Source organism: Pseudorca crassidens, chromosome 7 (genome assembly GCF_039906515.1).
Source record: "Pseudorca crassidens isolate mPseCra1 chromosome 7, mPseCra1.hap1, whole genome shotgun sequence".
Lineage (NCBI taxonomy): Eukaryota > Metazoa > Chordata > Mammalia > Artiodactyla > Delphinidae > Pseudorca > Pseudorca crassidens.
In genome coordinates, this window is record NC_090302.1 from 4582399 (window position 1) to 4596021 (window position 13623).

The window sequence follows — 13623 nt, forward strand, 5'->3', positions numbered from 1 at the left end:
CTTGGCTGAGAGATGTGCGCGCCACCAGGAAGGACCCTGAGTCAGAAAAAATATGGGTGAAGCAAGATGATTGGCCAGATACCACCCGGAAACTCACCTCATCACCATAAACCCCGAGACTGCGAGCCACGTGGCAGAGCAGGTCTCCTGGGCTCCCTTACCCTGCTGCTCTCCGTCCGGGTGCCCCTTCCCAATAAAGTCTCCTGCTTTGTCAGCACGTGTGTCTCCTCGGACGATTCATTGCCAAGTGTTAGACAAGAGCCCACTTGGGCCCTGGAAGGGGTCCCCCTTCCTGCAACAATGGACGGAACTGCAGTGCTGGGGGCAGGATGCTCCCCGGCAATAAAAAGGACCATGCTTGACGGCAACAACACAAGCACCTTGAGGGCACTGTGCTGAGCGAAGGAAGCCTCTCACATGCTGTGCGACTCCATTTACAAGACGTTTTCAAAAAGACAAAGCTGTAGTGACAGAGATCAGTGTTTGCTGAGGACGGGGTGGGGGGGGGGGGGCCGGGAGAGGAGGGTGTGGCTACAAGGGGGGCAGCTCGAGGGAGCTCTCTGGGGAGATGGACTATTCTGTGTCTTGATTGTGCTGGTGGTCCTATGAATCTACGTGGGTTAAAATTCATAGAACTGCACCCCCAAAGGTCAATTTTACTGGATGATAATATACAAAGCAAAATGTAAACATATTCAAAAATTTCTTCCAGAAACTTCTTCCTCCACCGGCTGTCCCCACTTCACTAGGTACAATCTCCATCCACCCAGGGTCTCCAGCCAGAACCCGGGGCTCCCCTGGATGCCTCCTACCAGCCACTCGGTCAACTCCATCCCCAGGCAGCCCTCGGCTCCCATCTCCACATCCAGAACCCAGTCCAGGCTGTGCTTTGTCTTGGCGGAAACTGCCTGGTCTCCCTCCAGCTGCCCCTCCCAGCTCAAGCGCCGGCCAAGCATCAGAAATCAGAGAGCGTGACCTCCCCGTCTAAAATCCTGCAATGGCTTTCCCTGAACTTAGAACAAAACCAACTCCCTCCCGAGGCTGCAGGGCTAGCACCACCTGGCCCTGTCCCCTCTGCTCTCACGGCGCTCACACACTCTAGCCACGTCATATTAAGCTCTTAGAAGGCATCACCCGTGAGTTGAAGGCAGGGCCTTTGCACCTGCGGTTCCCCTGCCGGAAACGCACCTCCGCCTGCTCCGGCTCCCCCTTCCGCCTGCAAAGCTTCTTCCTCGGGGGGCTTCCCCCACCACCTGGGGCCTGGTGTCAGGTCGCCCCTCCCAGCCACCCTCTCTATGGCCCCCTCGGTTTGTCACCTTCCCAGCACCTTGAGTCACCTGTGGTGGTTTGTTTTGTTTATTCCCATCTCCCTGCTAGACCGTAAACCCCGTGGGGCTCTTGGATCTGAAGCACCTGGCTGTGTTGGACACATAGTAGGTACCTGTTATGGATCGAATTGTGTCCCCCAAAAAGATAGATTGACGTTCTATCTATCCTGGTGCCTGTGACTGCGACCTGATATGGAAACAGGGTCTTTGCAGATGTGATTAAGATATAAATTAAGGGGCTTCCCTGGTGGCGCAGCGGTTGAGAGTCCGCCTGCTGATGGAGGGGAACGGGTTCGTGCCCTGGTCCGGGAGGATGCCGCGTTCCGCGGAGCGGCTGGGCCCGTGAGCCATGGCCGCTGAGCCTGCGCGTCCGGAGCCTGTGCTCCGCAACGGGAGAGGCCACAGCAGTGAGAGGCCTGCGTACCGCCAAAAAAAAAAAGATACAAATTAAGATGAAGTGATACTGGAGTAGGGTGAGCCCTTAGTCCAGTACGACTGCTGTCCTTCTAAGAAGAAGAGATAAGGGGAGAACACTCTATCGAGACAGAGGCACAGAGAGAAGACGGCCACGAGAAGACAGACGAAGGCATGGGATGATGCATCTACAGCCAGGGGATGCCAAAGATGCTGGCTTCCCCCAGCAGCTCGGAGAACGGATTCTCCCTGACAGGTTTTGGAAAGAGCATGGCCCTGCCACCACCTTGATTTCAGACTTCAAGCCCCCAGAACTCTAAGGCAATACATTTCTGTTGTTTTAAGCCCACCTGATCTGTGGTACTTGGTGATGGCAGCCCTAGGAGACTAACTAATACAAGTGCCCTTTAAAAATATCCATTGAATGAATTAATACGACAGTGACAAAACTCTCAGAAGGAAATCCTCCCCCCTCAGCGAGAGAAAGGGGGGCGCTCGTTCTCCCCAGCACTGTTGGAAGGCATCACTGTCAGGGATTCCATCCCTAACTCACCCACCGGGGCCCCATATCTTCTGAGACCCCAGCCAAACCCAGGACCCCCCTGCTGCCCCCTCCCACCAGGGCTGGGGCCACACCTGGTAGGTGAGCAGCCCAGAGGTACCCAAAGGAGCCTGGACAAATGCCCCATGGGTCCCCCTGCCACACTTGGCAGTGGACACCCCCCCATATCCTCAGCACAGCTCTGCCCCCGCCCCATTCCTCAGCAGACGACAGTATGGTGCGTGTCCCATCTTTGGTGGGAGGGAGTGGTTCAGGAAGATTGGCAGGTTCGGTTAAAGGGTGTAAACTGCGCCTAACAAAATCTCTGTCCTTAATGAGCTGGGAACACACATGTTGGGTTGAAAAAATAAAAAATAGAACACGAAACTGACTCTCCAAACGTTTGGGGATCACGGACCCCTTTGGCAATGGAATGAAAACTAAGGCCCTCAGTCGGGCCGACCTCACACCCACACGATGCTTAGCATGTATTTCCGGGAGTCCAGGACCATTAAGGCCCACTCTCCTGAAAGCACGGGTCCCGTAGAAGGAACTCCAGGCCGTGCCCTGGGATCCTGGTGTTTTATTGACACAGTGGTGACCCTAGCACTTACTGCATGTTTACCACGGCCTGGCCACGGCTCTGAGCCTCTTCACGGGTTGTCTGATTTAAACTCCATGGTTATGGGACTTCCCTGGTGGTGCAGTGGTTGAGAATGCGCTTGCCAATGCAGGGGACGTGGGTTCGAGCCCTGGTCCGGGAAGATCCCACGTGCCGCGGAGCAGCTAAGCTCGTGAGCCACAGCTACTGAGTCTGTGCTCTAGAGCCCATGAGCCACAACTACTGAGCCTGCATGCCACAACTACTGAAGCCCGTGTGCCTAGAGCCCATGCTCCGCAACAAGAGAAGCCACCGCAACGAGAAGCCTGTGCACCACAACGAAGAGTAGCCCCTGCTCACTGCAACTAGAGAAAGCCCGTGCACAGCAACGAAGACCCAATGCAGCCAAAAATGAAACAAACAAACAAACTCCATGGTTATTATCTCCATTTTATGGAGGTGGGAAAGGAGCCACAGACAAGTTAAGAAACTTGCCCTGGGTCACACCTGAGCCAGGATTTGCACCTGGACAGTCTGACATGGAAGCCATCCACCTATTTCTTTTTCTTCTTGTGTGTGTGTGTGTGTGTGTGTATGTGTGTGTGTGTGTGTGTGTGTTAAAATATACATAACATAAAACTTACTATTTTGCCATTTTAAAGTGGATAATTCAGTGACATTAAGTACATTCACGTTATTGTGCAACTACCATCAATATCCTTTTCTAGGGACTTCCCTGGTGGTCTAGTGGTTAGAACTCAGTGCTTTCACCACCGTGGCCAGGGGTCAATCCCTAGTCGGGGAACTAAGATCCTGCAAGCTGTGCAGCACAGCCAAAAATAAAATAAAATTAACAAACAAACAAATAAAAGCAATTACCTTTAAAAGATATCCTTTTCCATGGGGAGGGGGAAGGGTGAGCTGTGACAAAGTGAGAGAGCGGCATGGACATATATACACTACCAAACATAAAATAGATAGCTAGTGGGAAGCAGCCGCATAGCACAGGGAGATCAGCTCGGTGCTTTGTGACCACCTAGAGGGGTGGGATAGGGAGGGTGGGAGGGAGGGAGACGCAAGAGGGAAGAGATATGGGAACATATGTATATGCATAACTGATTCACTTTGTTATAGAGCAGAAACCAACACACCATTGTAAAGCAATTATACCCCAATAAAGATGTTTAAATAAATAAATAAATAAATGATTTTGATCCGTTAAAAAAAAAAAAAATCCTTTCCAGAACACTTACATCATCCCAAACAGAAACTTTACACCGTCTAAGGAACTCTCCATTCCCCCCTCCCTCCAGCCCCTGGCAACCTTATCCTATTTTCCATCTCTACGAACTTGCCTATTCCTGGTGCCTTACCTATGTGGACTCACACAGTATTTGTCCTTCTGTGTCTGGTTTATATCATCCGTGTTGTAGCAGGTGTCAGGATTTCCTTCCTTTTCAAGGCTGAATAATATTCCATGGTATGTATAGACCACATTTTGTTACTCCATCATCAGTTGATGGACACTTGGGTTATTTCCACCTTTCCACTATGCGAGTAATGCTGCTGGGAACATGGGTGCACAAATATCTATTCAAGTCTCTGCTTTCAGTTCTTTTGGGTGTATAACCCGGAGTGGAACTGCTGGACCATATGGGAATTCTATGTTTAATTTTTTGAGGAACCAAAACACTGTTTTCCACAGCCGCTGCGCCATTTTACATTCCTACCAATAGTGCACATGGGTTCGTCTTTGTCCACATCCTTGCCAACACTCGTTGTTTTCTGTTTTTCTGACGGTAGTCATCCTAAGGGGGCACCTCCATCTATTTCTTAACCTCCAAGCCTCAGTGTCCTCATCCGCATACTGGGGACAAGGACCCTCAAGGGGCAGGACTCAATGAGGAAACACACATACGGGACTTAGAATACCATATGGCCCATAAGAGCTGCTCGGCAATGACAGCTAATGTTCCTGAAGGGGGGAGCCCCACCCCCCAACCCCAGGTGGGGGTCACAGAGCTACAAGGGTCAGTGCAGGCAGAATAAAAATCACACGCTTCCCTTCTCACCCATGTTCCCTGGGGATCAGCAACGGAAGAGACTAGACGGAGGGCGGGGCAAGTCCGTGCAGTAAGTGGAAAGGCCTCTGCTCTCTCTGATCCCCTCCCCCTCCCCCTCCCCTCCACACACACACACACACACACACGCACAAAGCCTGCTTCCCTCCTGCGTTTTCTATTCTTGTCCTAAGTTCCGTCTATCTTTAGTTACTGGGTGATCAATACGGCAGGACGTTTATGGAAGAAGACAAGAAGGCAAGAAAGGGGCAGGGGGTCAAGGGAGGAGAAAACCAGGCGGGTGCCGGCTGGCCCAGGGCCTTGGATGAGAAGCCAGACCCCAGCAGCATCTGGGAAAGCCAGTGGATTCTCACACCTACCAAATTTTAAAATGGTATCTATAGTTCCTGTTCACTTAATCAATGGTGAACAGATCAGGTGCACAGGACCTTCATCTGATGCATGGGACCTCTCTCCGTCATCTCCCACCAACACCACCCTGCTTGGCTTGAATACCTCCAAGAACGGGGAACTCACTCTTCCTTTCCTGTCCTTGGCTGGCTAAGGCCCAGCTGGACTGGTTCCCTGGAGCCTCCAAGAGTTTTCTGGGTGGAGGACTTTGCCCTGGGGCAGGGCCTGAGGGTGAGAATAGGATGACCATTTCCCCTTCCCTCTGCCCCAGACCCAGAGTCAGCAGGCTGTTTACCCGGAGTTTGTCCAGATCCCAGGTGCCCGCCCTGCCAGAGGCCTGCAGAATACTGTGAGTGTAGCGGCTATGTTGTCACCGCTGTGAGAAGACAGGCAGGTCTCAGAGCAGAGGGGGCACACTGACAGCTTGTGAGCTGCCTTGGGTTGCAGGTGTGTTTTGTTTTACCTGCACAGGATTTTCAGTAGGTGCCAGTATTTCAAAAAGCAAGTGATTTCACATATATATCTGCTGTGTGCCTTCTCTCACAACATCAGAAGATGCGGCAACATCTGGTCTGCCTCTCTCCCTGACCTCTCCGGCCACCTAGCCAGAGGAATGGGACACTAGGGTAAGCTCTTCAAATATATCGTTTCACTGAAGCCTCACCCCAAGCTGGTGAGGTCGTTATCATATCTCCATTTTGCAGACGGGAAAACTGAGGCTTAGACAGGTTAAGGTGATCCAGCTAATCAGTGATGGAGGCAGGATTCAAACCCTGTTGGTCTAATGATGCCAGCTTCTACCTGGGGGTTCCCAACTCTCCACTCCCTTGCGGAGATTTGTAAAGAATCTCTTCTGGACCTCGCCCCAAACTTATGGGATCCAGAGCTCTTAGCAGTGGGGCTGGGGAGCCCGTTGTTTTAAAATGCCCTCCTGAGGATTTCCCTGGCGGTCCAGTGGTTAAGAATCCACCTTCCAATGCAGGGGACGGGGGTTTGATCCCTGGTTGGGGAACTAAGATCCCACATGCCGTGGGGCAACCAAGTCTGCATGCCGCAACTAGAGAGAAGCCCACGCGCTGCAACGGAAGATCCCGCATGCCAGATCCCGCATGCGGCAACGAAGGACCCCATGTGCCGCAACTAAGACCCGACGCGGCCAAAAATAAAATAAATAAATATTTAAAAAATAAATAAAGTAAAATGCTCTCCTGTATGAAGCTGGTTGGATGTGGGCCTGGCTGCCCTTGACCACTGTGTTGGGGGTGCAGGTGGGGGCCTTGTCTCTTCTCCAAGCACCGTCTCATTCCTCCTCAAATCCGGTGCCGCCCCGGACTTGCCCAGTTAAAGCCAGCTGCTCTCCCAGTCCACACCTGAGTTTCCCTGTGTGTGGAAGGAGAAAATCGCTCCCGCCCCTTCCCAGCTTTCCAGGAATGGGAGCAACTTAATGGGCGGGACCCCCTCTTCTCTTTGTCTCAGACCCAGAGTAAGCAGGACTGGCAAAGCTGTTTTGCCTGGTCCTGAAGGGAGGGGAGGCCGGTGGTGGGCGGGACCTCCAGGTGCTGGAAGCTACTTTGCTCCCTGCACCGCTGCCCTGTGGGGCTGCGGTTTGCTCTCCTTCTTCCTTTCACCCCCTAGTTTGTACCAGGTCCTCACCCCCAGGGGCCTGGGCTTCTCCATCTGCTCCATCCTCCTCCCCCAGAGCCAGGTGCTTGCTGGCTGGAAATAGGTGACATGAGTGACAGGGCTGGAAGCACCCATGGTATCAAAGACCCTTAGATTCCATAGAGAGATGGACTTGAGCTTGGGCACACTAGGGTTGCACCTTGACTGTTTGGTGGTCAGTTTCGCTGTGTGATCTACTTATGTCCCCTGACCTCGGCCTCCTTATCTAAAAACACGAGGTGGAGGGGAATGTCGTCCCCGTGGGAAAGGCTCTATGGGGCGGAGATCAGGTCCGGCTTGCTCAATGCTCCAGCTTGTGGGGTCTTAGAGATTTAATAACCTTGTGGGAAGTGAATGACTATTGATTAACTAAGATGCATGTGAGCCCTGAGCTCACTGCTCAACAGGAAAGGAGCCCATAGCAAACACTCAATAAGTATCAGCTACTATTGTTAGCAGGCCACAGGGGGAGGCACCGTGTAACTCTGGGTCATGAAATTCTGAGCAAATACCAGAACAGGTTCAGTCTGAAATCCCAGCACCCGACAGCCCGGGGATCCTCAGGTCACTACTCAGGAACACCAAGGGCATCATCTGGGTGGGCCCACGGGCACCTTTGCCACCCCATCCTGCCTCTCTGGCCTCTCTGGCTCCCAGGCACAGCTGGACTTTCCCACCTGGAATTTAAAAAGGAAAAGTAGAGGAAGTCACAGCCCGTTGCTGAAGCATCTGACCAGATCTAATTAATCGATTAGCCAAGCTGCCACTTTCCTGCCAACCAGCCGCCTGAAGAGTACTTACTTTATCTGTGAATTGATTGCGTGCTTTCACCACCACTACAGCTAATCCCCACCACCCACAGAGGCTGGGTGCCAGCGGGAGCTGGGAGCTGCCGGGCAGGGACCGCCCTGGCAGCCCCAGGCCTCAGGTTACAGACAGGAAACTGAGGTCCAGAGAGGGGAGCAGAGGGGCGGGGCTGGAACCCAGCTCACCTGACCCCCAGGTCACCTGGCACCAGAACAGCCCTCTTGATCTAGATGAGGCTGAAAAGCTGAGACTCTTTCCTGCCCCCCCGCCGCTGTCCCTCTGTCCCTTCCCAAATACGATCTGCCCCACTTCTGCATCTCAGAGTCCCTCCTAAGAGAAAAATGACCTTCACCCCTGGCTGAGGTGTAAGGGGCACTACAGGTCCTGGTTGTCACCATCCAGCGCAGACCCTGCAGCCGGCCTGGACCTTAGGACCCTGCACGAGCCGCCTAACGAAGGGGCAGGCGGGCCCTTGATTAGACGCCTGAAGATGAGGGACACCCCCATAGCAGCCCAAGGAGGTCAGAAAAGGGGCCACAGCCCCCAGAAGGGGTGGGGATCTTGTTCCTACCTCTGAACTGCTAAGCTGTTGGGTCGGCGGATGGGAGGGTCTTAAGAGAACCAGACCATCGCATCCCCAGGGCTGGCAGAGGTCACCAAGATGGCCCACGGCCCAAAGCCTGCACACGGATCTGAGAAGCAGGAGCAGGACATTGATCCTTGACTCCCCGCTACCGCAACAGCTGCCACATATCAGGCGGTCTCCAGACCACTCCTGGTTTAAAATAGCCTGCCCCCTGGGCTTCCCTGGTGGCGCAGTGGTTGAGAGTCCACCTGCCGATGAAGGGGACATGGGTTCGTGCCCCGGTCCGGGAAGATCCCACATGCCGCAGAGCGCCTGGGCCCGTGAGCCATGGCCGCTGAGCCTGCGAGTCCGGAGCCTGTGCTCCGCCACGGGAGAGGCCACAACAGTGAGAGGCCCGCGTACCGCAAAAAAAAATAAAAAATAAATAAATAAATAAAAAATAAAATAGCCTGCCCCAAGTGCGGGTGGGCTAGGAGTCACGGGTGTCAGAACCACAGGCCCCTGCATGTGCACCTGCCTCACTGCCACCTGCTGGCCTTGAACTGACCCCACCTCATGAATCGCTTGCCTTTGCCTTGGCCCACCTGGAATCCACACAGAGTCAAAGGAAAATAAAATGCAGACACAGCGGAAAACCAAAACCCCACACCGCCCCTGCCCACCCCTACTCCGCAGGTGTGACCACAGTGAGACGTTAGTACACAAGCTTCTAGCCTTTCCCCACATCCACGATGCTCCCGGGCCCGAAAGGGCTTCTTTCCAATGTCAACGTCAACAGAGAAATCATGTGTGCGGGCATATTACATATTTTACAAAAATTGGATTATACTATACACACCATGCAGCAAACTGGTTTTTGCACTCATCAGTAATTATATACTCGGGCAGTCTGCAGAGCCTGTCGTGGAAAGCTGCCCAAGGTATGTTGTCCCAGCTGGGTTCTTGTACAGCCCCTGCCCAAACTGGCCTAAGCCATGCTCCTGGCCCTAATTATGCCCCAACACCCTTGGGTCTCAACTTGGTCCTTCCTCAACCTGCCCCAGCTCTCGGACGCCATTATTTTGAACACTATGTATTTTATTCAATAAACACTTTTTTAGCATGTGTGACATGCTAACCCACAGTAAACTGCGATGTAATAAACACAAGCTCACAGTAGTTCTGAGTATCTCATCAGCTCTAACTCTAACTCAATTAGCTTACCACGATGCAGTGAGACAAGCATGTTCGTTATCGTCCCTGTTCTACGGATGGGGAAACTGAGGCGCGGAGAGGTCCTCGTCCGGAGGCTCACAGCCCGTCGACGGCAGAGCCGGGAATTCACCCCAGGCCATCTGGCTCCAGAATGCCTACTCCGACTGCCACAGCAGCGGTTCTCGAACGTGCGTGTATCCAAACCCTCCAGAGAGCTTATTAAAACACAGACTGCTGGGCCTCACCCCTGGGATTTACGGTACAGCAGGCCTGGCACGGGGCCCGAGAATTTGCATTTCTAACGCGTTTCCAAGTGACGGTAATGCTGCTGGTCCAGGAACCACACTTAGAGAGCTCCTGTGTTACATGCTGCTGCCCCTTATGATTGACCCCTTGGTTACCCGCGATGCCCCCCGCCCCCCCGCAAGCCTCGCTCTTGAGTGCAGATCAGGGTGTTATATCCGTGGCTGGGGATAAAGGCCTTGCCCCTACTGACCAGCAGGTCATCTGTCGGATGAACAGATGATCTGGGACAGCGTGCGACCATTTTATCATCTGCAATCTACAGAGTTCCTGGGAATCAAAGGCTGTTTTTACCGCCTGTGATGGTCCTTTGCCTCCCCCCAAAGTGTCCACAAAACATCTTCTTCTCCAAAGCTGTGAGTAAAGGACTAACTCGGCAGGGTTGGGCTGTCCACACGCTACAGGGTCCAAAGAAAAGTCTGGCCCTTAACTAGCTCCTGGGAGGAGTTTATGAGCCTTGGAATGTCCTGCCTAATAAGAGTCTTTGTTTATCTGGGGCCTGGGGCCACTCCAGATAATTGACACTAATGATGTGATTTATGATGGCGGCCTGGGGCCATGCAGTATCAGCATGACCTGTGGGTCAAGGAATTGGGGCCCAAGGTCAACCACGTGGGCAGTCAGCCACGCCTACATAACCAATTCCCAATAACACCCCTGGATACCCAGGCTCGGGCAAGCTCCCCTGGCTGGCGCTACTCCGCACGCGCTGTCACCGTTGCTGCACCGGGAGAGGATGACCGGAAGCTCGCACTGCTCTCTCCCAGAGCCTGCCCTCTGAACCTTTCTCTGTTGCTGACTGTAATCTGTATCCTTTCATTGTAACCACAGCAGCTGTGGGTATAACAGCTTTGCTAGGCTCTGTGAGTCCTTCTAGCAAATCCTGGAGCCTGAAGGCGGTCTCGGGCACCCCCCAGACACAAGTGCCCGTTCATTGAGTCCGTGGCCAGTTACGTTGTACCTCCCGAGCACCAGGCTTTAGCTCAAACCCCACCCACACTGCCCAGGTCTGCTCAGCTCCACCCATCCTCTCCAGACCTCCCAGCCCTGTGGCTAGAGGTAGCCTGGGCCCTACGGAGGACATTCATCATCCAGCATTCACCTCCCTCCATGGAAAATCGCAGGTAGCCCCTTTGATGCAACACCAGGTAATGTCCCAGGTATCACGTAACATCCTAGGCCTCAGGTAACATTCCAGGTATCTGGTAATATCCCGGCAAGCAGGTAACATCCTGGGTACCAGGTCACCCCCGGGCCTTACCTGCCCATGACCTCGATGTTGGAGATGGCGTAGAAGTACTTGTAGAGGTTCTCCCGCTGCACATACGTGCCGCCCAGCGCCGGGCGCAGCAGCCGCATGCGCAGGTCGGTGAGGGTGAAGAATTCCTTGAGGCCCTTGGCGCTCTCCAGCCGCGTGTACAAGTTGTCCATGTTGCGCAGGTTGGGGCCGGCGAAGATGGCGAAGCGGTCCCGTACCTCGAAGCGCACGTGCTTCTCCTTCTTGGAGCCGGCCCAGCGCGAGTACTCCTCCGTGCACAGCACCCGGTGGGCACCCGACGCCGACAGGTCGCGGGCGCGGCGGGCGGGCATGCCGAAGGCCTCCATGCAGTCCTCTGCGTAGAACTGGTAGGGCTGCCACGTGCGCCCGTTGTCCAGCGACTTCTCCAGGACCATGGCGGTGGGCCGGCCGTACTCGAACGTCACCACCACGTCGTCCGTCAGCTCCAGGCTCTTGTTCCACGACAGGGTGATGTTGGCCTCCAGCGGGCTGGGGTAGCGGCTCCACGGGACACTCTGCCAGTAGGTGGCCAGGCCCTCATCCTCCCTGTCCAACATGAGCCGGGGCGGGTGAGCCAGGTCCGGGTTGGAGGCGTCACACTCGTTGCTGCACAGGTAGGGGTTCTCCTGCGGGTGGGGAGAAGACCAGGGTGGATGCTGACTGTTCTGGGGGGCCCGGGAGCCTTGTCCCAGCCCAGCCCCAGTGTCTGCCCAGAGGTCTCAGAGCCTGTGCTCCGACGTCCGGGCACCAGGAAGCCTCTCTCTTCCAAAGCCCATAAAGACATGCAGCTCTATTGCCTCCCAAGAAAACATTTATTCCTACTCTAAGCTCAGACAATCAAGAAGGGCGGGAGCTAGTCACTGCTCTGAGACCCTCCATGGCTCCCCACTGCCCAGAGGATAAAGCCCTACCGCTTTACCTCATTGACTCTGACCTCCTCCCACCATATCTGGAGCCACTGTTCCTGGCCTCCCACCTGAGCACTCCTGTCCTCCAAGCCTCCCTTGTCTGTGCCTCTGAGCCTTTGCAGATGGCATCCCCTCTCCTTGACATGCCCTTCCACTCTCTGTCTGCCTCCAAATTCCTACTCACACTTTTTTTTGTCATCTTTATTGGAGTATAATTGCTTTACAATGGTGTGTTAATTTCTGCTGTATAACAAAGTGAATCAGCTATACGTATACATATATCCCCATATCTCCTCCCTCTTGAGTCTCCCTCCCACCCTCCCCATCCCACCCCTCTAGGTGGTCACAAAGCACAGAGCTGATCTCCCTGTGCTATGCGGCTGCTTCCCACTAGCTATCTGTTTTACATTTGATAGTGTATATATGTCCATGCCACTCTCTCACTTCGTCCCAGCTTACCCTTCCCCCTCCCCGTGCCCTCAAGTCTATTCTCTACGTCTGCGTCTTCATTCCTGCCCTTCCCCTAGGTTCTTCAGCACCATTTTTTTTAGATTCCATACATATGTGTTAGCATATGGTATTTGTTTCTCTTTTTCTGACTTACTTCACTCTGTATGACAGTCTCTAGGTCCATCCACCTCACTACAAATAGCTCTATTTTGTTTCTTTTTATGGCTGAGTAATGTTCCATTGTATATATGTGCCACATCTTCTTTATCCATTCATCTGTGGATGGACATTTGACTCTTGAAACATCTCCTACACAGAGGCGCCTTCTCGACCCTTCAGACAATACAATTAGTAGCAACAGGAGGGGCAGTGGAAGAAGTCCACCTGGTGCCCAGCACATTATCTCATTTCTCTCCTGTTCAGTAACTAGCTAACCACCAATGCTCACAGTGTGGGAGTGTCAACTCCATGCTCGGGATGAAGCAACCCGGGCTTTGGAAGGTGGTGGCCCTTGCCCGAGGCCCTGCTAGGAAGAGCTGGGGGCCGCACTGTGGCCTGTCTGTCACTGGGGCCTGCTCTCTGTCCCCACAGCATGCGTGTCTGCCTCACGCACAGCCCGGGTTCCTCTCAAGGGGGTGCGTCTTGTGGCAGTCCTTTCCTTGGCACGTGCCTGGCTGGCCCAGTGGGGGACACTGTCTGGGTAAGGCAGGGCACGGCCCCCACATGCTTCCTCTCCCCTCACCCCCGCCTCCAAAAGCTGGCAGCCCACTCCCTGGCCCAGCGGGCTCCAGCCGGGGCTTCCCTCCTCCGCAGTTCAAATCCATCCCCCGGGTCTGGTCTGCCGTGTGAACTCACCCAGAGGCCTGAAAATATCACTAACGTGGTGGTTGCCGGGGGTTGGAGGGATGAATAGGGGGGAGCCCAGGGAATTTTTAGGGCAGTGAAGCCATCTTGTATGACACTGTCATGCTGGATAAATGACATGGTACATTTGTGCAACGCCAGGAGGGAGCCCTACTGTCAACGTGGGCTTGCGTTAATAACGACACATCCATGTAACAAAGGTAGCACGCTAATGG

The 13623-nt window shown here is 53.9% G+C and overlaps 1 protein-coding gene across 4 annotated transcripts in view; it reads right to left on the bottom strand.

Moving 5' to 3' along the window:
• The window catches only part of NTNG2 (netrin G2), a 74848-nt gene that overhangs the window by 30611 nt on the left and 30614 nt on the right, over window positions 1-13623 (bottom strand). For all 4 annotated transcript variants that reach the window (XM_067742881.1, XM_067742882.1, XM_067742883.1 and 1 more), the window contains one exon: window positions 11169-11812. In XM_067742881.1, coding sequence (XP_067598982.1) covers window positions 11169-11812 — 644 coding nt within the window. The remainder of the gene's footprint in view (window positions 1-11168; window positions 11813-13623) is intronic.